The sequence below is a fragment of the Hippichthys cyanospilos genome, chromosome 15, assembly GCF_059441005.1.
Source record: "Hippichthys cyanospilos isolate Australia breed blue-spotted pipefish chromosome 15, RoL_Hcya_1.0, whole genome shotgun sequence".
Lineage (NCBI taxonomy): Eukaryota > Metazoa > Chordata > Actinopteri > Syngnathiformes > Syngnathidae > Hippichthys > Hippichthys cyanospilos.
The window spans coordinates 11,686,919-11,710,657 of NC_142383.1; the positions used below are offsets into that span (position 1 = coordinate 11,686,919).

The 23,739-nt window shown below is 37.2% G+C and overlaps 1 protein-coding gene across 3 annotated transcripts in view; it reads right to left on the reverse strand.

The window, feature by feature from the left end:
* The window catches only part of astn2 (astrotactin 2), a 217,083-nt gene that overhangs the window by 136,228 nt on the left and 57,116 nt on the right, over window positions 1-23,739 (reverse strand). For all 3 annotated transcript variants that reach the window (XM_088435029.1, XM_088435030.1, XM_088435027.1), the window contains exon 3: window positions 16,852-17,275. In XM_088435029.1, the coding sequence (XP_088291155.1) occupies window positions 16,852-17,275 (424 nt within the window). The remainder of the gene's footprint in view (window positions 1-16,851; window positions 17,276-23,739) is intronic.

Genomic DNA, 23,739 nt, shown 5'->3' on the forward strand with positions numbered 1-23,739 from the left:
TAATATGAAACTTAAACTTGTTCATCAATTGCAACCAAAAACTATAAATATGTTGTTCTGTAGATTGGAAAAGGCTTTCTAGATTTATTTTATAAAAATTGTGCTTGCTGTTTTGCGCCTTGTCTCCTTATAAATTGCTTCAAAATTAGGAGCATATTTAGTATATCAAATTTTCAAACAGGGTGTTACAAAAATTTTAATTGTAAAAAATACATCTGGAATGGAGAGGTAAAATTTGAATAATTTGCAATAATTTATTTTATTTTTTCAAACCTAAAAATGAAAACTCACCCAATGTTTAAGACGCATTGGTTTATAAGGCACAATGTCAGCATTTGACAAAATTGAAGGCTTTTTGATTATTTCCTGATCCTTAAAAACTTTTGAGGACTGTTATTTTCCCTAATATAATGTGTACTATATTACTGTTTAGTCAATACATTGTTCTTTATACCAAAACAGCTACCGATGGGACCAACTTTCACTTTTTGTACATTTATTATTCATACATAATATTGTTTAATATACAATATTTATTAAATTTAACAACCAGAATGTTGGCCATATTTACTTCGACCCTATCATATCAGTTTCCTTTGTTCTCCTGATGCTACGGTTTGTTGCCGCAACACCATTCAAGCAGCATCTGTGCATTCATCCATCTACCCATATCCACCCATCAATCATCAATAATGCTTATCCTGTGCAGGGTTTCAGGGGGGCTGGAGCCAATTTCCAGCCTACATGTCAGTGACTGACGGATATGGTTTCCATGGTTCTTCCTCCCAGCAGAGTGCACGAAAATCACCTTCATGGCAATATTAATATCCGTTAAATGCTGCCTTTGCCATTGTATTCAATTATGTACTTGAATCTTCGGTATTTGCTGCCTTATACTAGTATTCACCTCTTAAAAAAATAGCAGGGGTCTGAAAGAACGCTAGTGCAAAGAATCAAGTGTTATTACTTTTACACCATAAATCCATGCTTTCATAGTTAGAGAAAAAGCAGCCACAGCTCCTGGAAGTGTTACTCGATTTGATAAAAGAAAAAGACCCACGAACAAGCTGCCCCACGAAAGAACATAATGAACAAGACTCTGAGAATGATTCCACCGAATCGCTAATGCAGCCGAAGGGAATTGCTGCCTACAGAAACTCAAACCTTTGCCCGTGTCTCTTTGTCTCTCTTTCTCTCTCGCTTTCCATTAATAGTACTTGACCCTTATTTCTCTCCGACTCGGAAAGGAATATTTCCACTCCGCCGAATGTCAGCGAGACAAAGTAACAATCGGAAGTCCTCCCACCAAACCCAGGGCCCCTCGGGCATGATGAAGTAGTAAACAGTGTGGCTCCAATCTGGATGACTGCTCCAAACCCACTCGTCTGCAGGTAGATATTAGAAGGAGCAAGAGCTGTCTCGTAAATTCTACCCGTAATTTTACATGTTCTCCGCTGTTAAAATTAATCAAGCCTTAGCCAAAAATCTGTGAAAACTTGTTTTACATGGCATGTTTGAACAACAATTTGCTGCAAGGATTGCTCTTATAATATAATACATACGCTTCAGACAACACCAATGCGCTTAAGAAAAAAGACGATCATAGTCACACATTGACAGTCTGAGTGCCTACAACTTTGGATAATAATAATAATTTTTCGGACTATAAATCGTGATTTTTTCCTCATGATTTGAGCCCTGCCGCTTATAGTCCAATGCGGATTATCTGTTTTTTTGCTGTTTTGTTTTTTGTTTTTTTCCCTAGCAACCAGGAGATAATCCACCAGTCAAACAAATGTGTGTATCTGTTGAGTTTTAAAAACTAAAACATTAAAAATATTAAAAAGTATGTCTACATTGAAATTAGAAGTAAGGTATGTGTGAATTTAAATATTTATGATTATATGTATGAATTATCTGCAATGTGTTTATATGTTCACTAAAATAATCTAGCAATTAAACATTGGGAGAAAGAAGATGCTATCGAAGAATTGATTTAGAGTTTGAACAGCTATTTAACTCTGCAGTTTTCTGTCGACGTTATGTTGAAAATAATCCATCCATTTTTGCATAAATATGTTGGTGCTAAATATGCAGGCATGTTGAGTATGTTAAAGAGAGGATGTTGCTGTTGGCAGGCAATTACATTTTTTTAAAAATAACTATAAAAAAAAAGAACTTCCATATAACATCTTTTTACGTAAATATCTGATGTTATGACCTGCGACTTATAGTCCAATGCGGCTTATACGTGACAAAAATTGTTTTTTGCTCAAAATTTACTGCTGTGACTTAAATACCAGTGCAGTTTATAGCCCGTGAAATGAGTTTAACTCCTCCATTAATGCAGAAAATATTCGGGTTAAGGTCAGGTAATGTCAAAATTTGGGTTTGATACGATAAGTGATTAGTCGTCAGTAATTAGATGGATTTTTATTTAGATTTTGCACATCATTCATTCTTTTCCCCATGAATCATCAATTTAGATTTGGCTATAATCGTGTTTATAGTTTACTCATAAAGCCTGTGACCCTCTCCCGCCTGTGACAAGCTCCAGATGACGTGACCCTGACATGACCCTAATGACAATCGGCACTTCAGCAAATGGATCGCTGCACCAGGTTTTTCAAAGACTTTATCAGGCTCCGCATATTCAGTGTCCATTGTGAGCCATGGACGAGGAGCCATGTTCATATAAAACCGCGAATCACCTGTCTAAATGACACCTGAAACAAACAGAAAAAAGGAAGATGATTGGAAATTTTGGGTAACCCTGCATCACTACCCTCGAAGTCACAAAGAAAAACATGATTTTTTTTACTCTCACATATGAAAAGCTCACTTAAAGCCGGAGAACATCAAAGTAAATGTCGGCGTGTCATTTATGCCTGAATGCCATTTTAATGGCAACTCTTTTCCACATGCATACTTGTCTTGTTCTTATTCATTTTGACTGGCAGATGCGCACCATTTGTATTCACGCAAGCAGATGCAGCCACAAGGGAAATGACGAAGAAGGTTTCTGAAGATCATTGGGCTCCTGCTGTTTTAATTTGGGGGAAAAAAAAAATCTGCAGGGTGGGGGGAAAGACGAACCTGAGAAATTACATCCTCACAAATTTCTTCTTTTAGTATTGCCTGGCTTTCTGGCATGCAAACGTACTGTAGCTCAAGCAAAGCAATCAAGTTGCATCAGCGTTGCCTTGTTTTTGTCTTCCCCTTCACGCCTTGGAGAGCAAATGATGGTGTAGCCAATCAATAAGGATGAAATGCGGGGCTTTCAAGCTAAAGCGTTTGATTCCCTAGGTGATTTATCCAACATGTCATTGTTCCAAAAAGAGAAGTCGAGTATAGCAATCCGAGGAAGCGTTGACGCCGCCGCTTCCACAGTTGTGACAACGACATGAAAACGGGCTAAGCTGTGAGACAGGTGCAAAGACAAAGACAAAACTGTTGGGAAGACAAAGGATGCATGATGAATGGGGAGTGTCTATGAGAGACGAGAGACAAGAGATTAGGGCCAAGCGGTGTCAAGATGAGACAGCGCAAGTGTTGGCACAAGCACGGAAATTCAGTCAGTCTTGCAAAATATATGTGGAGATTTGAATTATTTATAATCCACTATCGAGTTAGTGAGTCCTGTAGCGTTTTGACCACATCTGTTGGAGAGAATTGGCCTGAACCCTAACTTCTATCAGTCACCCATAACTGGTCCTGACACTCAAACCTTCCAACTAATTCTATCAATAAATGAATAATCTTTTTAAAAACAAAAATTAAAAAAATATAACCTACAGTTGTCCTGATTGGTACTTTGAAATTTATAGTTGCTGTATAAGCTCATTAAATGATAATCACAATAATATGCCAACAAGGAAAATTAGAAATCGGAGCCGCCATTCCAAATCCTACATCCTAACTAGAGACAGACGGATATGTTTATTTCAAAACCAGCACCAATACTGAGTATTAGCAGTCAAGGAGGGCAGTAACTGATATTTGGAGCGAGATTCATTTTTAGTAAAAGCAAAAAACACAGGTGTCTAAATAAATGAATGAATAGTTTGTTTTACTGTATAAAGTGCAAGATTCAAATAGGTTCTCATCAATGGGATTGCGAATTGTTACGTTTAGAGGGTATACTGCAATTTTTTTGCAAACATTCTGTACATCTAAATAAAATATTAAGTGATATAAATGTGCCATTCTTTCTGAAATCCCTTTTGAATAAAATATGGGTCAAAAATCTTGATATATTTCAACGTAAAATGACACATTTCTAACATATGAACTACAAACACATAGGCATCATTGGAGAGGTCAAGATGTCCTTTTCTGAGCACACTGGGATTTAGTACATTAACTGAAATGAGTTGGACACAAATTAATTGGCTGGGTGTTAGGTGAATGGCATATATACTGTAGGAAAATGGTCAACCCGTACACTCTGAACCCCTAACCTCTGCCTAACCTAGTCCATAACTCGCAAAACGAGAAGCTTAGACCACAACCTAAAACTGTACCTTTAACTCTTAAATGATAAAAAAAAAATCCTTACAGGGATTTATATGGATCCTGTCTATATTTGGTACACACAGCATCCACTTCAACCTGTTTGCCTGGAAGGGGGCTCCTCCCACCTGAGGTCCCTTCTGAAGGTTTCAGATTTTCCCAAAATTGGGGTTTTTGAGTTTTTCCATCCCCTTCTGGAAGCTTTCAGCAGGCGATGCTGTTGTGTATCTATCACGAAGAGATGTCTCTGACTTCAAAAGTCTCGACATGACCTCTTTTGACTTGTGAAGCTCTTTGTGACTGGTGATTCAGGGTTATACAAATAAAATTTGATTGATTGAATGATTGAGGGATTGATCCTGCACAAAGAGAAGTTGGTTCAATTGAGTGTTTTTTTTTTATAACTATGAATTGGCATTAAGGAAATCAAAAAGAAATGCTAGCAGATACCATTGTAAGAATAAATTACAAAAAGGAAAACAAAAATGCTTGGGGAAAAAAAAAGGGCCCTACCACACTGCATAAAATAGCATAGCAACCCAGGAAGGCAAAGCATATATAGAACTCCCATGAGCTGTGGCTAGAATAAAGAATTTGAAAAAAAATAGAATGTGTTTGCTTCAAATTGCTCACTGTCAAAGAAAGAATTCAAAGAAAGGACTGCAGACAGCCCAGTCCCAATCATGCCGTACAACAAAGCAATACTCATGTCTGGAATTCTCTCGCTGACCTCTACGTCTAATATTTTTATGGGTTGTAAACCGGAAAGCGACATGCTCCAAGGCATCCCAATGCTTTTTGGTGCCACTGGGGAAAAGAAGGAAGATGATGGAGAGGATGGTCTATAGCCATGCCGGCACTCTCTTCCTCCTCTTTTATGGGCAGACAGCTCGCCCCGCCACTCCCGAGGCAACTTTCACAATGATGACTGCTCACACATCACACGTCGGAGAAATGCTGCTTTCAAACAGTACTTTGAGGAGCTGTAAAGGCACTGTTCTCTGCATTGAAAGATAGAAAGCATTTGGTGTCCTTTAAAACATCTAGTTGACAAATTGAGGTAGCATCAGGGTCCGATTTTGCTTTATTCACCTTGACATGGCCAGGAATTTGTGTTTATTTTTTTACAAAAGCTCTCTAACACAAATTCAGTTTATCCAAGCAACCAGCTTAAGAAAGAGGCAAGGTTTTCCAACAATGTCTAGCATTTAATGATTATTAAGGACAAGCAGCTCTGGAGAAAATGGAATCCAGATAGCTGCTGTACAAGCTAAGCTCTTCAACTGAACAAAGCGGGGTCTTCTATATTTACTTCTCACATTTAGCAGCTGGCCTCTTAAAGGAGAATAATTTCCCCCCTGTCTGAGGGCTGCAAGAAAATCAAGTACTGCAGAAAAGTGCACACTGCAGACCGAAGCATCAATTTATCCTGCTATAGTTCTGAACATCCAATTAAGACATGGCTAGCGTCAATTGCAAGAGCGATAAAATGACCATGGTCATTGTTACGCACAAGGGCACTTCTTTGCAAGTGATTTTCAGAAATACTTTTTAAAGGGGCAGTCAAAAAAAACAACAGCTTTACATGATCCTCTTGAGACCCTGCATATTCATTTGTGTCCAACTCGTGTGTCTCAGCAAGACAGCATAATTCATTGTGTTGCACCCAAACATATGAGATATCATTGGAAAGCCCAGGATGTCCTCAACTGAGCACACAAGGACTTAGTAGGGTAGCTCAAATGAGTCAAAACATATCAAAAACAAATGTGCACTACAGCGGACACAAATGAATAGGCGGGATATGCACCCCCTGTTTTCGTATTAATATTGTATTTGTGGAATATGTCTTTAAGAGGGAAGCCATTTTGCCTTGTACTCCGACTTACTGTCGACTGAAAATGATATCACAGTAGCTAAGAGCTCAGCCTGCGAACGTCACATAATAAATATACATTGTCAAAATGTGTGTGTGTGTGTTTTTTTCATGGACTATTTTCCATTAAATATATATTTAGGGATGGGGCCCAAACATGTAATACTCAGATGATCAGAAGCATTCAAATATTGCCAGAAGAAATCACTGTATGTATATCAATATATGTACATTTTATACAACATTACAACATGATCAGACATAGTGATAGCTAGCATAGCCTGGACTGTTCTGGTCATTGTTGCGTAAAGCTAACACGAAGCTAGCATGATATAACAATGAGAAGGACTGCAACATGGGAATATTGTAACGTGAAATTGAACCAATTTAGGACACCATTTCAAAAGCTGATGTCTCAACCCAAAAAAAAAAAAAAAAAAAGATTTACATGTTTTTTATGTTGTTTCAACCACTGCTCTACAAATAAAAAAGATGTCACGGTGGGATAATTTTGTTGGGGGAAGAAAAAACACAAAACCAAAAAAGGTTCTAACATAAAATATATAGTTGTGAAACTGGATTGGTACTTGGAATTAATTCTCAAAATCAGGCACTTTAAACTTTGACTACGGTGCAAAAGACATGATCAGAACATCCGTATTTACATTTATGAATACTATTATTCTTCCTTCCTTTATTACTATTCCTTTTGTTAGAGCGGCATCGATAATTTTGCCCACATTTGTATATCCCAAGAGAGATTTAAACACATCAGCTCTCATCTTTGTCATTCCTTGGCCACTACCTCTCTGTGTCAGCTCATGACTCCACTAGGATGTCTTAAGGGTCTTGCGGCTGTTTATGTCACATAGATCCCTTGCTATCTATAGCTCGCTTCTCTCGCCACGGGGCCACAATGATATATGGATGCATCCCTTGACACTTAATTCACGCCAAAGAGATAGAACCAAACGCTGACCTGCTCCAGACAGGCGGAATCTTCAAAGTGATAAACACAAATTCTCTTAGCTCATTAGACTCTGAGTACGATAAAGGCTGATGCGGAACGACCCTCCAGAGGAGCTAACGCTTGAAATTATTCTGACAGGCCAAGCTAATCATGCAGGAGTTTTCCCTCCCTTGTTTGTTTGTATTTATGGGTTTGGTTTATTGTATTTGTCATGAATTTTGTGGTGGTAAAGGTAGGGAATGTGCCACTCAAATAAATTAGTCACATAACATGCAAAGATGCATGCAAACAGGTGATTTTTTTTTTTTCTAAAGGGCAGTTTTCCCAGTTGTGGATGTGTACATTGCACTTTCCAAATTAATTTAAATGTCTCCTCTGATTTTATTGAAAAGTGCCACACTTAGACCTCACATGTGGAAAAATACAAAGCAATTGTGCGGAACCGGATCATGGTCACTGCTCTTCTTAAACCAGTGGAGTCATTAAATACTGGATGAGCAGGTGAAAACCTATGACAGATTAATTATGCCCATGGACCTCATGTATTTTATGCATTACAACCTTGCACTTCCAGGGAGGAAATTTAGAAACTATAAAATAAGACATTTAATGGATTGCCTTTCACAATTGATTTGCCTATCGTTGTCATATTTATGAAAGAAATATGACACATGAAAATAGTTTCAAATTTCATTGAGGCTGACATTAAACCAAATCATGGTAGACCAGATGTGCCACAATGTAGTAACTTTATACCGGCTTTCTGCCGTGAAATATTCATTATGCAAGGCATATATTCAAGGTTGCAACCTCGCTACGGTGGAACGCCCAGCACAACACAGAGAGTTGTGCCAAATTGGCAAAGAGATTCAACAAGCCTTGTGCCTGCACGACAATCAGGATAAACCTGCATTTTTACGTGCGGTACTTACAAAACTAAAGAAACAAATCAAGTATGAATTATTTTCAGGCAACATTTAGTGTGGCATGTCTACCATATATGTACTGTATTCATTTATCGATATTTACAATTTGCTACAAAACTGATATGAGCACATGGTCTTTATGTAAATATATATGAAGTCAATATGGCTTTTTCAAAATTGCCTTAAGCTTGAACTTAACTATGCATGTGCTTAATGTCACATTACGCCAATGTCTAAGCAGAGCCCCTCTGGGCTAATAAAGTTAATCAATTAACAAGTGAAAGTCCATCTTGGTCTGCAGGGAGGTTTTCTGCTGATGCCAATGGATGAAGGGAAAGAAGCCAAGCATAAAGCACAAATGTTCAGTCTTGGACTAAATCGGCATGCAATTTTGATGGCCTTTTTAAGTGGCGCAGTGCTTTTTGAAAAGTTAAGGGGATCAAATGGACACGTGCCGCTCTCATATATATGCAGACGTCTGCAGTATGTTGAGCGCAGACCCGTGACTAGATGTCGAGTATGTGCGGACTTAACACCGCTGAGCTCATTTGAAATCCGTATGCAGCCCAAACAACAGCATGTAGACAGTCTCACAGTTCTGGCGATGATGGTGTGTTGGGTGGAGACTAGCATTCCAGGAGAAAATAACATGGTCACTCCGCAATGTTTAGCGCACCTATGCTTATTGATGACAAAGCCCCGCTCATTCAAGAATTGTTGAGGGTTGAAAAGATACGTAGTCCAATGTAATTCATGATCTTTGGGTCACATTATAACCCCTGTTGCTGATTATTTTGGGGAAAAATATCCTTATTTAATGACATCCCTACCTGAATGTAGAGTGATTTAGTCTTAAGCAAAAATGCCTATTAGACAGGGGTCGATAACTGTAATTGCAATATAATGCGATTTTGAAGTCATGTTTATTTAAAACCGTCCAAATCACCCCCGTCCTGCCCAAAAATAGAAAATACTTTTTATTTTGTCCCCTCCCACATTGTCTACCTCCTCTCAATGTGACTCAGTCTTTTGCTGCCGCAGCCAATCACGTCCACTTCCTAGTTAGTCGGCTTCAGTAGCGCTCTAAGTTAGCTAATGCAGCTAACTACCGCGGCTCACATGTTTATGCTACTTTTACAAAGCGTTTCATGTGATATGCATACAGTAGTAATGGAATGATTGATTCAATGCATATGATTAAAGTATTGATTTGAATTTTTGTTATATTATTGTGCATCATTAATGTTTGTTATGATAACAAATGTTGTTTTATATATTTTGTTTAAAAATAAAACCTTTTCCAGATCTAGAAAAATGTCTACCAAACAAAGATATCAAAATTATATATTTTAGAGCCGTATTTTCAATACAGAGACACTGTGATACATACAATGCTAAAAACCTTCAACTACCTTTTCATTCAATGATTTTTTCGACGAAAACTATTGACAGTTGAGTACTATTCATTTAATTTTGAATTTTCATAAGATTCTTCAGAGAAAATTATGAGACGGTTATTTCAAAGGCATTTGATGAAATAACGTGGAATGAATATGCTAAAAGCATGTCGAAGAATTGTGGAAAATAAGACAAAGCGTGATAACTCTCGCAAAAATATGTTTTTCATATAAAATAACTTTGCTTAATATTATTTAAAAATCCTCCCATTAGAATGTATGTATAGTGAGAGAAAAGACATTCAACCGTACTGTTAGTGGTTAATTTTTTTCCCTCTCTCTTTAGAGAAAAAAAAAAACACGAGTGGAATTTCTACGAGCCAACAGTAGTCAACAACACTTTCTCTTCAGCCTTTGTATGCATAATTTCCAATCCATGTAAAACCATTAGAGGTTTTTTATTGTTTGTGAATTAATTGCTCCATGGTCCTCTGAGCTCTATAAAATAACATTGCCCGGGGGGGGAAACACTGAAATATGACTTGGTGGGCATTTGAAAGATTCCAAAGTCAACAAGAAATGTTGTTAGTGGGGAACTTCTCAGAGCAGGTTGCAGCGGAAATGGAGCGAGGAGACATTATGCAAATATAATTACAATACGGTGCCAATTCATCGCAAACCCAAGATGATTCATCACACCCAGAGACAATTAAGTTAATTTAATACACTGCGAGGCAACATCAGTCTCCCTGGAATCACATGTTGACCAATAGCAGGTTGCAAGGAACTAACATTCATGATTCATCCACAGGGCATCTTTTATTTTGAAAAACGATGGTGAGCGAATGCAGTATTTACACGCTAGCGAAAAATGTAAGTAATATTTAAATACTTTGAATGCAGCAGCTGGGCTGTTGATCGTTTACCCCTGCCTGCACTGACCATTTGTTTTAAATGATATTAACATAAATAGATCACGTCTATGCGTGTGTCTGTGTGGGTGTGTGTGTGTGTGTGTGTGTGTGTGTCCTCCCTCTCCTCCTGTCCAAGGTTGACCTGTCCCTGATTGCATTTTCACACACCTGTGCCATATCATTCTTGATTACAGAATATATTTAGCTGTGTGTCTCATTGCCAGTTCCAGAGTTAAAACATTTGAATTTCCAAATGTCAAGCAAAATAGCAAGCAAAATTGGCAGACGTCATTTAATTTAATTAATATTTTCAGAATCCGCGGTGTTGTATGGCTTGAAGTAAACTTTGAAACCATAATCCACATAGGTTGCGCCTGTCATGCGAGCTAGCATAGTGTTAGGCTTACAAAGGAGGGATTCTATCGTTTAGCATCCAACTTTGCCTACAGTGAAGTAACAAAAAGATGACAAATTGTTATTCTGTGTTAGTTTCGAATCGCCAATTTGAGTGAGCATATATATATATTTATATATTTATATATATATATATTTATATATATATATATATATATATATATATATATATATATATATATATATATATATATATATATGTATATATATGACGGGGGCTTCCTCAAATGGAATCTTTGCCTTCTCCCCCCGCCAACGGCTTGCTTTTTGACTCCCTCCCCTGACATAAAGTTTGAATTTGTGGACTGTGAGACTAATACTTGCCCTGTGGCCAGATTCTCCCAAATGAGCTGTGGATCTCAGAGTTTCTCCAGCGTTATCATGGGCCTTTTGTACGCTTCTGTGATCAATACTCTCCATGCCCAGCCTGCCAGTTTGTGTGGTGGCCATTTGTTTGGAGGTTTGCAGCTGTGCCATGCTGTATAGATTTTCGGATGATGGATTGACCAGGTCTCACTGAAACATAAAAAGCGTTTTGAACGATTGGACGCTACATTTCAACTTTATCCCTGACCGAGCTAGTTTATTAACTGTTAACAAAAATGTGCTTAACAGTGTCAGTATGTGCAATATGTGTTCCTGCCATTTAATATTCAATAAAAAATAAATACATACATGAACAATTGACATTCCTGAATCATTTCCAAACTGTAATCTTTAAAATGCATGGCTCTTTTGTGTTCAGTAAAAGATACTTTTTAAGACAAGATAAAGGATCTTGCAGTCAGCTTGCATACATTACATTGATCTGTGGTAAACCCATTTGTCCTGGAAGGGATTTTTTATTTTTGTATTTTTGTTCGTCCTGAACAACGTACATTTGATGTTAGATCGGATTACTGTAAAGTCTTCATTTCTCAGCACAATACTTGGACTTCCTGTCAACTCGCCCTTGATCGACCCTTAAATTATTCCCGTCCTTCCTCCTCCAAATGACCGCATCAGATGCTCCACTGTGCATGAGGAGGTTTGTTCATTATGTTCTCCGTCACAGCTTCTAGAGAACACAATGTGGTACGAAAAATTGATGAAACTCATACAGTTGGTTTTCAAACAGGAGCGCCCAGCAAGAAAGAAAGATAGGCTTTTTTTTTTTCTTTTTTTTATGAGCCACTGTTTAAAGATGAAAATTTCGATCCGAGTATTTCCACTTTACAAGCTCATTTTTCATACTGCCAATATATTTGATTACGTGTTGGCCTGAGTTCTTTTAAGTGTGCTGATTTTGCAGACAATAAGAAATAAATTAACACAATTTGTGCAGCTTTCTGGTACAATAAAAATCTTAAACTCCTTTTTTTTTTTCCAGTTGCCCACTCAATGAACTTGTTTTATCTTTCCCAATTTGGCCCTCAGGACAGACAGGAAGGAAATGCAGCAGTTCTTGAATTCTGCAGGGAAATGTGAGCTCTTGTGTGAAGTGGGCACAAAGGGGGGTGTTGTATTTAAAAGGCCACTGCACAAGCAAGTGATCGAGCTGCGCGTGCATTCATCTTCTATACAACTCTCCAGGCTTTGTCTGTGTTTACATTATAAAACAAACGCGGGACTCCATGTCATTTATTGTCAGCATTACTTAACGTCGGCTTTCGTGAAGATACCTTGCCTATTATTGAAGGGGAAAAGTCACGATTCCCAATGCTACAAGATAAGCTTTGATCTGGCGCTATTGTCCGCAAACTTATTTAAAATATATGGTCATGCACAGAAGACACTGTAGCATGAAAAGAAGTGATGATAGAGAAACTGAAATATTTCCAAAATGAGCGAAACAGTAGTCTGAATCCTAAATAAAGGAAATGGCAAGGAAAATGTGTGTAATTCGATTATGGGGTCTAGTTTTGTACTAACCCATGCATAGGGCGCATTGTGTTAAAAAGTGCATGCTCAAACATATGAGTGGCAATAAACGGAATATATATGATTGCTCCTAGCATGCAAAATGCAAGTAATCCATAAAATTCTTTGATTGTTTTTTCGCTGCCAGTTTACATGCTGTACAATTTACATAATGGTCTCATGGGTTTATTGCTGCCAGCCAGCGTACACACGTGTTTCTTTCCTTATGTTCCCGTGTCAGTCAGTCACTCAAGTGGAGGGCTTACCAAAGTCACGCAATATTTTTTTTTACCAATTTCGGGAGTCAGTGCATAGACAAGGCACACTAGGACGCACATTTGATTTTGAGAAAATCAAAGGCTTTTATTTGCGCCTTATGGTATGATAATACGATATGCTAGTAACTTCTGGAAGCTCCACTTGACTGTACAATTAATTTTATTACCAGCCACGTACATTTAAGTTTTTTTTTTTTCCCCAGTGTGCCATGGTTTTCACAGTCTCCTGCAGTACAATTTTCAAGTGTAAAACCACATTGGGGTAAAATGAAGATAATAATCGCACATGTTTTAATTATCGCTGCATGAATAAACACTAGTTGCACAGAGCTGAAAGGCCTCTAAACCTTTGCTATATAACAAGCATTGAATCCCACTGCTACAGTTAAACCCAGTGACTCCAGGGCACGTGATCATTGTGATTGTAGAAGACACTTTGCCGTTTAGTAGGGAGGCAGCTTGCAGGAGCAATCTGGGTGCGAAATGGGTGATGGGCGGATGCTGGAAGTGTGACCGTGGTAAGTGTTACAACAATTTTTAACTACTGAAATCCAACATCTCCAACGCCCAAATCTATCACCCCATGGTAGAGTCTGTGTACAATATTTGAAAATGTTGAAATGAAATAAAAAGCAAATAAAGAAAAAGTCCCTTTAGCCACTGTCTGAATCTGTTAAAAATAATATGATTGGATTCGAATTTACATTGCAGGAATGACAGTTGAAAAAAGGCAGCCTGGTATTTAAAAGCTAGCGTCTGACTTGCCTTGTGGTGTAGATCAGCCGCTGGGACACAAGTTAATTGCCCCCTTACTCAAATGCCACCCCCTTCACGCAGAGTGCAGATAGGGAAGCGGAGGCATCAAATTAAAATGCTTTGTGTTTCGTCCCTTGGAAAATGCCAAACTGTGCATAAGGGATCCAAGACATACTATTTAAGATGTGTCAGAAAAGTGGGAGCCTGCACACAAATTAGCCCCTTTAAGCAACTTAATGCAATGAAGCCATGGAGTCACATGCAGATCGTTTGATCCGTACCATCTTAAATTTGCGGAAAGGTATACCATAATTCTAGACATTGTGGTCAGTGTTGTCAGATTTTTTTATTTTTTTTTAATGTAAGTTTGCACTTGCTGCAAGACCCAGCTGATCTTTCTTATTAAGCTAGTTTCCTCTGTTAACCAAATTTTCTGGTATGAGCTGGTATGTTAAAAGAATGAAGCTTTGTTTCAAAGACCTCCAGCTTGGTCTTACCCTTTGGAATAACCCAGGCCACGATTGAGAGAAGACCTAAAGACACATGCCAAGAACCGGGCTATGTGCATATGAAAAGTTTAAACCAACTGAAACAAATCAGAATTTTGTATACTCATTTGTACTGCTTGGTGCAAACATGACCATCAAAAAAAGTTTAGTCTTCTATTTTTGTTCATTTTATTTGAATATTCTTACCAAGCTGACACCTTCAAGTGAAAAAATGAGTACCATAATACATATAGCCAATTCACCTTGAGCTGGAATCATAATGACGAGGGAAAAAAAGATCAGCTAATCAACTTATAAGAGTTTTATTCTTGTGGAGTAGCTTGTTGATAGAATGATTCAATCAAGATTCAGAATTCTGTTAGAAATTCGCAAATTAATACACAATGCCTTTTGGATAGCTATCCTCTTAGAAAACTTGTCAAGTGTTTTATTCTAAAGCATTTCATACTCCCATTATGTAGAGTTGAAGTATGAGTTAAAAAAAATTGAAGTTTCATCAATGATGGTCAAAGGTGACTAAAATGCATAATTTCTTCCATACAGACATATTTTCATTAGTTTATTCATAATAAGGCTAGCTCAAACTCTATAATGATGGTCTAATTACACTAATTAAAAAAAACAAAAAACTTGCATGTGTTTTTTTCTTTATTTCTGTCTTTTTATGAGTAGTGAGATGTAATCCCATTAATTAATTAATTAATTAATTAGTATTAGTATTAAATTGTGAATATCTAACAGAATTCTGAATCTTGATTGAATCATTCTAATTAATTAATTAATTAATTAATCTGTCTATTTCAAGTGTTTGGCTAAAGGAGGGTTTAAAAAAAATTAATGAAGTATTAAAGTAATCATTTTAAGTAATTAAGTACTAAAGCAATGTTTTACTTAAGGTAACACATAGTCAAGTAATTAATTGATTTCAGTAATCAGTTACTAGAGTAATATACATTAGTTAATCAAATACTGAAGGAACCAATTCCTATAGGGAATTAAGTACGGATGTAATTGATATATTTTGTAGTTCAGTACCTAATGTAATACACCCCTTAAGTGATTGATTACTTAAAGTATTAAAGTTAACAATTACTCAAATACGTATCTGGCATTGAACATCCGGAGACAAACAAACAAAACAAAAAAACAGAAATATGTACTTTGGATTGAATGATTTAAAAACATTTCCGGTAACACCTGGCTCACAAAAAATTCATTTAGTGACACTGATACAAAGCAAACATGATTGAATCGGATTTTTCGAAACCAAAAACATCAAAATTGATGATGCTAAATTGGTTACGCAAAATAACCGCATGAACAAAAAGGATATTTCCTAAAGCATCGCCAATGCATGATTCAGAATGTCAAAAATAACCTGGGCTCCCTCCAACTCTGTCAGCATACCACTTCAATTATTCAAGTTCAAATATGGAGAGAAGTGCCCCAGTTTCAACAGGATATCAACAGATGCCACAAACACAAACACGCTATAAACTGCAGTGAAACATTTTCACCTCTGCTTTAAATAAACGGCCAGTTTGAATCGTGCTAGTGGTCAAGAAGCAACAGCTACAAAAGAATTGCTCACTTGACATAATTGCAGCACAAAAGAAAAAAAACAATGAATGTGTTTTTTGAATGGGAAATCAATCAATAAAATATTTCATATTTTGGGCATTTGTGGTATAAAAATTAAGCAGTAAAATCTACACATTTGATCAATCTCTGGAGGAGCTCATTTTGTCACTTGTTGAAGATGAGTTTTTTCATGTGAGTTTTCATTAGTTGATTCATTAGTTGAAGTTAGATTTTGCTTCATGAGAGAGCATAAGGTACTTTTAAAATGTCATTTCTTTTTCTTGTCTTTTTTTTCTTGTTTTTTGTATGCTAATAATGCAAAAGTTGCTATGGCTAAGCAAATGTTCGGGAACCCTACAGTCATGTTGTTTTTTTTTTTTTTTTTTTTTCGCTTTTGAATGGGACAGGAACCTAAATAAAAACACAGCAGCAATAGCAAACCACACATTAAACCACAACTATCGCCACCTTCTATAAGATTATATTAAAAAAAAAAAAAAAAGTATATACGACTAGGAGTTAATGTGGCCTAAGTGTGAGTAGGTTTTTAGTGTGGCGTCAGGGCTAAACAGCATGACCAAATGTGTGCAGTACATGCTGTGCTAGCAGTAAACGGGGGTGGTCTTGATCAGAGCCAAAGTTAAGCATTCAGGCTGGGCCATCTGGGAGCTGGCACCACTCAAGTACAAATCACGCCCACGAAAAGGACCAAAAAAAAAAAAATAAAAAATAATATATATATATTAGTGTTGATCCCCAATAATATTACTAGTGGCAAAAGATGATTAAAAAAGAAAAAAAATATAGTCTTGCACTTACCACGTTTATCAAAAGATTGCATGAGGTCATCCTCCCTAATGTCAGTGTGGCCCCCGTAACCAATTCCGACTCCGTAGTCGTCCCGGATGGTTCCGTCGCTCACTTTGTCGTGTAACTGGTTGGGGGTGGAGTTGAGGGAGCGTCCCACCGGGTCGTCGTCGTCGCAGTCGTAATCGTCGAGGATGGGCGTCTCTCGGATGGGCGCGCCAATGACGGAGCCGCCGTGCTGGTGGGCGGTCCGCGAGCCCCGATAGCTGTCCCGGCCCTGGGGTCCGAGCAATACTGAGGGGATGTAGTGGATTTCGTGGGTGGCCTCAGTGCTGGCGCTCTTCTGGGGGATCCTGCGGCGCTTGCACCAGCGGTGGCGGGTGTACAAGACCAGGGTGAAAAGGAGAATGAGTAGTAGCAGGGCGATGAGGCCTCCCTGAGAAAAAAGCCAAGGTAAATATTTTATACAGGAAAAAAAAAAGGTCAATAGCAACACCGGGTGTGCCTCTAGGGATTTCCATGGTGATCTATCTATCTATCTATCTATCTATTATATGATCTTTTAGCATATGATCGATAAACCGATCTATTGATCATTTGATCCATCATATGATCCATCCATCCACACATCGATCATATGATCAATAGATTTCACAATACAGTACAGTAAAAAACAGCAGTATAAAACAGACAGAAAATCATTTCAGTGTGCTTTCCATTCCAATATGGAAAGTATCCACTCCATACAACATCATAAATACACATATCACATAGCATAGCGTTGGTTCAGCACTTTCCACCAGCTCAAGCCCAAAATGAATCCATAAATGAGAAATGCGCTGCAGTATCGCATCGCTTTGTAGCGCAGGTGTGCCTTGCAGTCATTTCTAATGCAGATTTGTTCTGTGCAGTAGGCCTCCTATATTTAGTCATGCAATCAAAGAGCTGGGGGTTTTAGTCTTTATGTTAACTTGTTTTTATTTTCTGAGCCGGTTTTGTGTCTTCACTCGCTATTTAAATAAGGGAGTGTTTCCTTGTTTTGTTTACATATAGTACTTACATCAGCTCATGTTCAAACAGAGCAGTAAAAAAAAAAAAAAAACATAGAAGGAACATCTTGGTGATATACACCAGTTTGTGATTCAGCAGCATCCCAAGCCAAATGACATTTGTTTGTAACGGGAGAGAAAATGCAACATCAGCAATTTAGCGGGTTCCTGAATTGTGATGTGCACCGCAGTGTACATGCATGGAGTAGGGAAGAGAACTGTGAATAAAAAGCCCACATCGGGAGGTCATTCGTCACACATTTAAAAACATTTAAAATTCAATCTACATGAGGAAAAAACAACAACACTTCCCTTCCCGCTTCCCACTCATGTGCATGTGAATGTCCATAAATCACGCGCCGCCGATAGGGGAGGCGGCCCTAGGACGACTGATGGCGCACAAAAACGTGCTCATTAATCTCCTTGTGGATGGCAGCTTTGAAAAAAAAAAAAAGCCGCATGACTCCCCACTAAGTCACATGTCCATATGTTTCGAAGAGCAACAACATATAATTATGGAAGCGTCGCCATAGCAGCTGCATGCTAATGAAACGAAACAAAAAATACCACATTAAACACTCAAAAAAATAAAAATTAAACACATCAAATGAAAACAATGTGTTTGTTCCAAGAACCTGAGGGGTAAAATGACACGTTGGAAACGGATGGCTTTAAGTAAGACACAGCACTCGCTAGCAATGGTTTAATTTTAGCTGTCATTCTGTCAGAGCACAGATGAGTAATGAGTTTTGCGCTCGCTCATAACTTACTTCCAGCGCAATTTCCTGTTCAGCTTTTAATTCATTTATTTGTTTTGCTTTCATTACTGATGAATATGGGACACGTGTTTTTCCGAGACGAGTGTCTCAGGGAAAGTCGAGTTAAGGAACAACAGTTTTGTTAGTCCAACTTCCGGGATCTCTTCGCAATTTTGTAATGTAAATGCAAATTAGAATTTATATGTACTTAACATACATCTTGAAATACAGACTATATGATTTTTTTTTTCGAGTTTAACTGTAACATTAACAATATTGCTAATGCTAATACCATTCCAAATGTGTTCATGCTGGTCCAGTAATATTCGTGTTTGCAAGGGATTACTTACATTCTTAAAATGAAGAGCTGATTCTTGTGAACCAATTAATATCAATACCCAGAGTTACATTTATTCGATTTATATCTGATTATGTTAGTAGTATTAAGATATTTATCTGGGTCGAGACTGATGATGTTTATGATTTCTCAAAGGAGTAAACAAACAGATGTGAAACAATGTATTTACAGTAAATCAATCTTCAAATGATAACATTTTTAAATGAACAATACTACAACTTACCCCTGGTAAATGCAATATAAATTTGGAGACATTTTGGATATTTTTTTAATTGAATTGAGGTTAAAATACAGTATTTCCCTTACGCCAATGCTTTAGCTTAGTGAGAATTGTGGGAATGGCGATTCGAAGGAAGACGTCTCAAATGTGAGGTTGAAGTCATACAACAATGACTTTATGAAGGAAGAATTTAGTTTTTCTTCATCAGAAAAAAAAGACTGATTTCGAATAGTAATTTTGTTTTTCCATTATTAGATTTTACATTATGACATTAAGCACAAAATGTATTTATTCATGTAACTTGTAACGACTACTTTGGTCCTATGACAATTCACAAACTATTTGAGATAAAAACCTAGGTACTGCCAAGTAGCGTGATCTTATTTGGGCTTCAATACCCAATTACGCGATTCCACAAAATCATCAGATTTCACATTCAAGAACTAATCGTATGCCAACAAATGTTCACACCAATTTTAATGCGATTTTTTTTTTTGCTACAAAACCCACACTTTTATTTGTAATCAAAGTAATCAGTCAAAAACTGTAATCAATTGCTAACATATAATATATATAATAATCAACAACAGTTTTAAGCGATAACTGAAATAAATATTGCTATGACCAATCCTTTCAACCCACACACATAGAACAATCAAAAGAAAAACGGTAAGTACGGCAATAACTGACATGTCTTCATGACCTTACATTCCAGCACACAAACTAGTTCATTGTGCAGCTTTTGTCACCTTGAAACATAATACGTCTCTGTTATAAATGATGGACTCCTTTTACAAAGTAATGAAATAGAAACGGCCATCGCTGATTGGGAAGAACAGGACTTCTATGGCTGCAATACGTCTTGCTTCTTCGCATTGTGTCGTTCTTTATACGCCTTGTGGAGATGAATTTTCCCGCAGCTGCGTTGGCAACAGCGGTAAGCGATCGATGTGTTGAAAGAACACCAGAAGAGGAAGCAGCAGGACTGCTCTTTGCAAACGCTCTTGTCACGCTTTAATTCACACCATGGGACCGTATTGCTTTGTTGCCCAGGAGCTCAGAGTAAACAAGTGACGGTAGAGCTGTATCAACGGTCACATTCTGCCATCCCTTTGTATATAAGCTTCAAAATCGGGTGAGTAAACGTCAAACGCTGTAGAAAATGTTCATGGTGTAAATTATTCTTAAAAACAACAAAATATGACTCAATTTGTAAATATATTTACATTTCCAGGAAAACAAAAAACAAAACAAAAAAACAGTAATCGCTAACATCTTCAGTGACAGTCAAAATTTACACTTGGGTTAAATTTAGATTTTTCGTCGCTTTTTTAACTTCGGACGGATGCTAGGATAATAGGAATGAAAAGAATATTGAATGGATAGCATGTAAATTCAAAGTGGTTAGTACAATGTTCAAAAACAATTATGTTTTTGTTTTCAAGTTAAATTTGACACCTATGTTTTTAACACATTGTTATTGTTTTTACTATTCAAGGATCAAGACTGGGTTGCATTTTGCTCTTCTAAGATTGTCCGTTTGACTTGGTAGCCCGTTTTCTCTTTAAATTTTATGCCTTTCAATTTTTGTCCATGCCTCATGGCTAAAAATTAATTGATAGCATTTTTTTTTCAGAACAATACAGTACAATAACTCAACTCTTGAATCATCACTGATATTGATAGGGACCAATAACACCAGTATGATTAAAATAAAATTACCCCTGCCAAAATACAATAGCATATAATAATGTCACATATTTTTCAATATAGAATGTTTATTCTTAAAATGTCATCACATTAATCACAATGTTCAATTCTTCTTCTAAAATTTATACTAGTGTTGGTCTACATTGTGAAGATTGATACCTTGAAAAAAGACCAGTTATGGCCAAATCGTGATTCTTTGAATCAGTACTCGCCCGTCACTACTTAAAATGATATGATGTATGCCAAAATAGTAGGAAGACGCTCATATTAAAAGCCCATCTGAATCAAGCTGACACAAATGTGTGAATTGTACAGCCAAATTCAGCACAGTGGAAAAAAAATAAAATAACGTAATTGGGTGCTGATCCAAATTGGGATTGCAAAGCACGAGGTGTTAATTGCTATGGAGAAACTTTTTTTTTTGGGTGGGGGGATGGGTCTCAAAATCAATCAAACAGATTGAAGAGAACACATTTCGATCACACTCTTAAGCGTATAATTGCTTGGAATTTAAATGCTCACGAAGTATATTGATTGCATCCTACCCTTTCTTAATTGATCTCCGCGGGAGAAAACTTGACTTTTATACACGTAGAACTGCTTTTCCCTCATGATATGCCCTCTTTTTATGCAGCATTGCTAGTCAAAACACAACTCATGCTGTGTGGTTCGGTGACCATCTGTGCACAATGAAGATTCCCAGCCAGCATCTGCCCTCCTGCTTTAGAGGGAGATTGCACTGGCATCATTACCACCACCACCACCACCGAGGTTCTGCCTATTTATTTGTTTTTGTTCTAAGTGACATTTTTTGAACACACTTTTCATATGACTTATTATTTTCTCAAAGCTCAAGAAAATCCCAAACATTCTATCCTGCCATGTAGAGTGACCTGAAACTGGAATTGAATTGAGTTGGCGACACCTATGAAGGGTCAGATCCTCTACCACCAAACCAGATTGTAGTACGTTGTATGAATATGGATGGTGCCCTTTGATTGACTGGTGTGCGGTACAGGGTTCAGTTTTCCAAAAGACAGATGAGATCTGTTCCACCAAATAGAAAGATGAAAAACAGAGTCTAGAAAATGTTTGTATATAGAAACAGAAGAAGGAGAGTGTCGGCGGCAACTTAAAGTGGACTTGTACACAAGTCTGAATGCTAAAATATGCTAAAACAATATCATTGCAACATATATTTGCATAAAAAACACACAGACCGCAACTATGAACCAAACTGATTGAAAATAGTACAAGTAGATGTGTTGGTTACAGCTATTTCTTGAGGTAGCTCAGCTCATAATTAAGCATACTTAACTCTTCAAAAGAACAAACTAAGTGTGACATATACGAAAACACAGTTCTGTGTTTTTTTTAAACCACATTTTTGCTTTTTTTTCCCTCCTCATTCATTGTGTCCATCACTTCAGGCAGTCATTCTTGTATAATTTATTCATCTGAAACTGGTTTTATGTGCTTCCCAAATCCATGCTGGTCTCGTATGAATGTGACAAGAATCCTGCCTGGTGCTCGATATGACGGTTTAGGTACTTTTATGTTTTATGCTCCTTTCTCTGAACTTTGAGGAAATGTCTTTTCATTTCCTGAGGTTTGTCTAATAATAAGGAAAGGGGAACCCATGACAGCTAAAGTCTACTGACATATCACACAGATTCGTCTTGTTCTGGCTGCAGGAAGAGTGCGTGCAACTTTCTCAGTTCATTCATATATCTGTATACACATACACATAAAAACCCAAAAGCCTTTTCTACTTCTCTGTGCCATTGCAATCGAAACAAAAAGAGCAAACGCATTCATCCTATTAATTTGCTCTGTAATGTGTGTACAAATAATATATTACTGTTTGTGTCAAGATTCTATCAATTCACTTAAAAGTTAAAACGCACCCTATGCAAATGAAGCATGTGTAACAAATTATTTAGTATGTATAGTGTTTTCATTTATTTACAATTGTTTTCTGTTTTGAATGAATATGTGTCACTAGTTTGCGCGTTTGATTGATGTGCATGCAAGATAGAGATTTGGGTGCGGCAGAGCGAGAGTCAAGCTGAAAGAAAAAAAGAGATTTGAACACAAGCTGTCGTTTTGTGCTTTTTTAGCAGTAAGTCCGTAGAACTCGGCATTCCCGACTTAACCGTGACTTCACTTTTCAACTTCCACTTGGGTCAAAGGTAATCGCTTCAGCACTCAATAGGCTGCATGATTAAGAATATTCCTGGTCATTAGTGTCATCCATCCATTCATTAAAAAAAAAAAAAACGTGTGGACAAAAATTCACGTCGATGGCAAATACGTATTTTATATGATGAGAATGATTGTCTATGGCAAGGAAAGAGTTAAGCTAAGTACATAAAATTCTCAAACTGTAAATGATGCAATTCGAGTCCGGTTTCTGTGTTGATTCTCCATGTCTAGTTTCCGAGTCCACTTTCTAATGCTTGCTATCTTTACCTAACATTTTGTGTTCAAAGACTTTATAATTTTTTATTTCCATGTCCAGTCTATTTCTGGGACTAAATTTTGCTCCTCACATGACAAATGCCTCCTTTTCAAGGCCAAGAATATAATTCACATAATCCCTCAAATCAGACTGATACTTGCAAGGTGAGCAGGATTGAAAAGGGGAAAATGGGTACTGTAATTACTGATTATTGTTTTTTTTTTTTTGAAAGATCAAGTCACACGTAATATGAAAAATTACAGAGAACTATTTAAAAGTGTGGGGACAAAACAAACTTTTTAGTTAGCTGTTTGACAACTACCTTATTTCTTCAAGTACAAGTC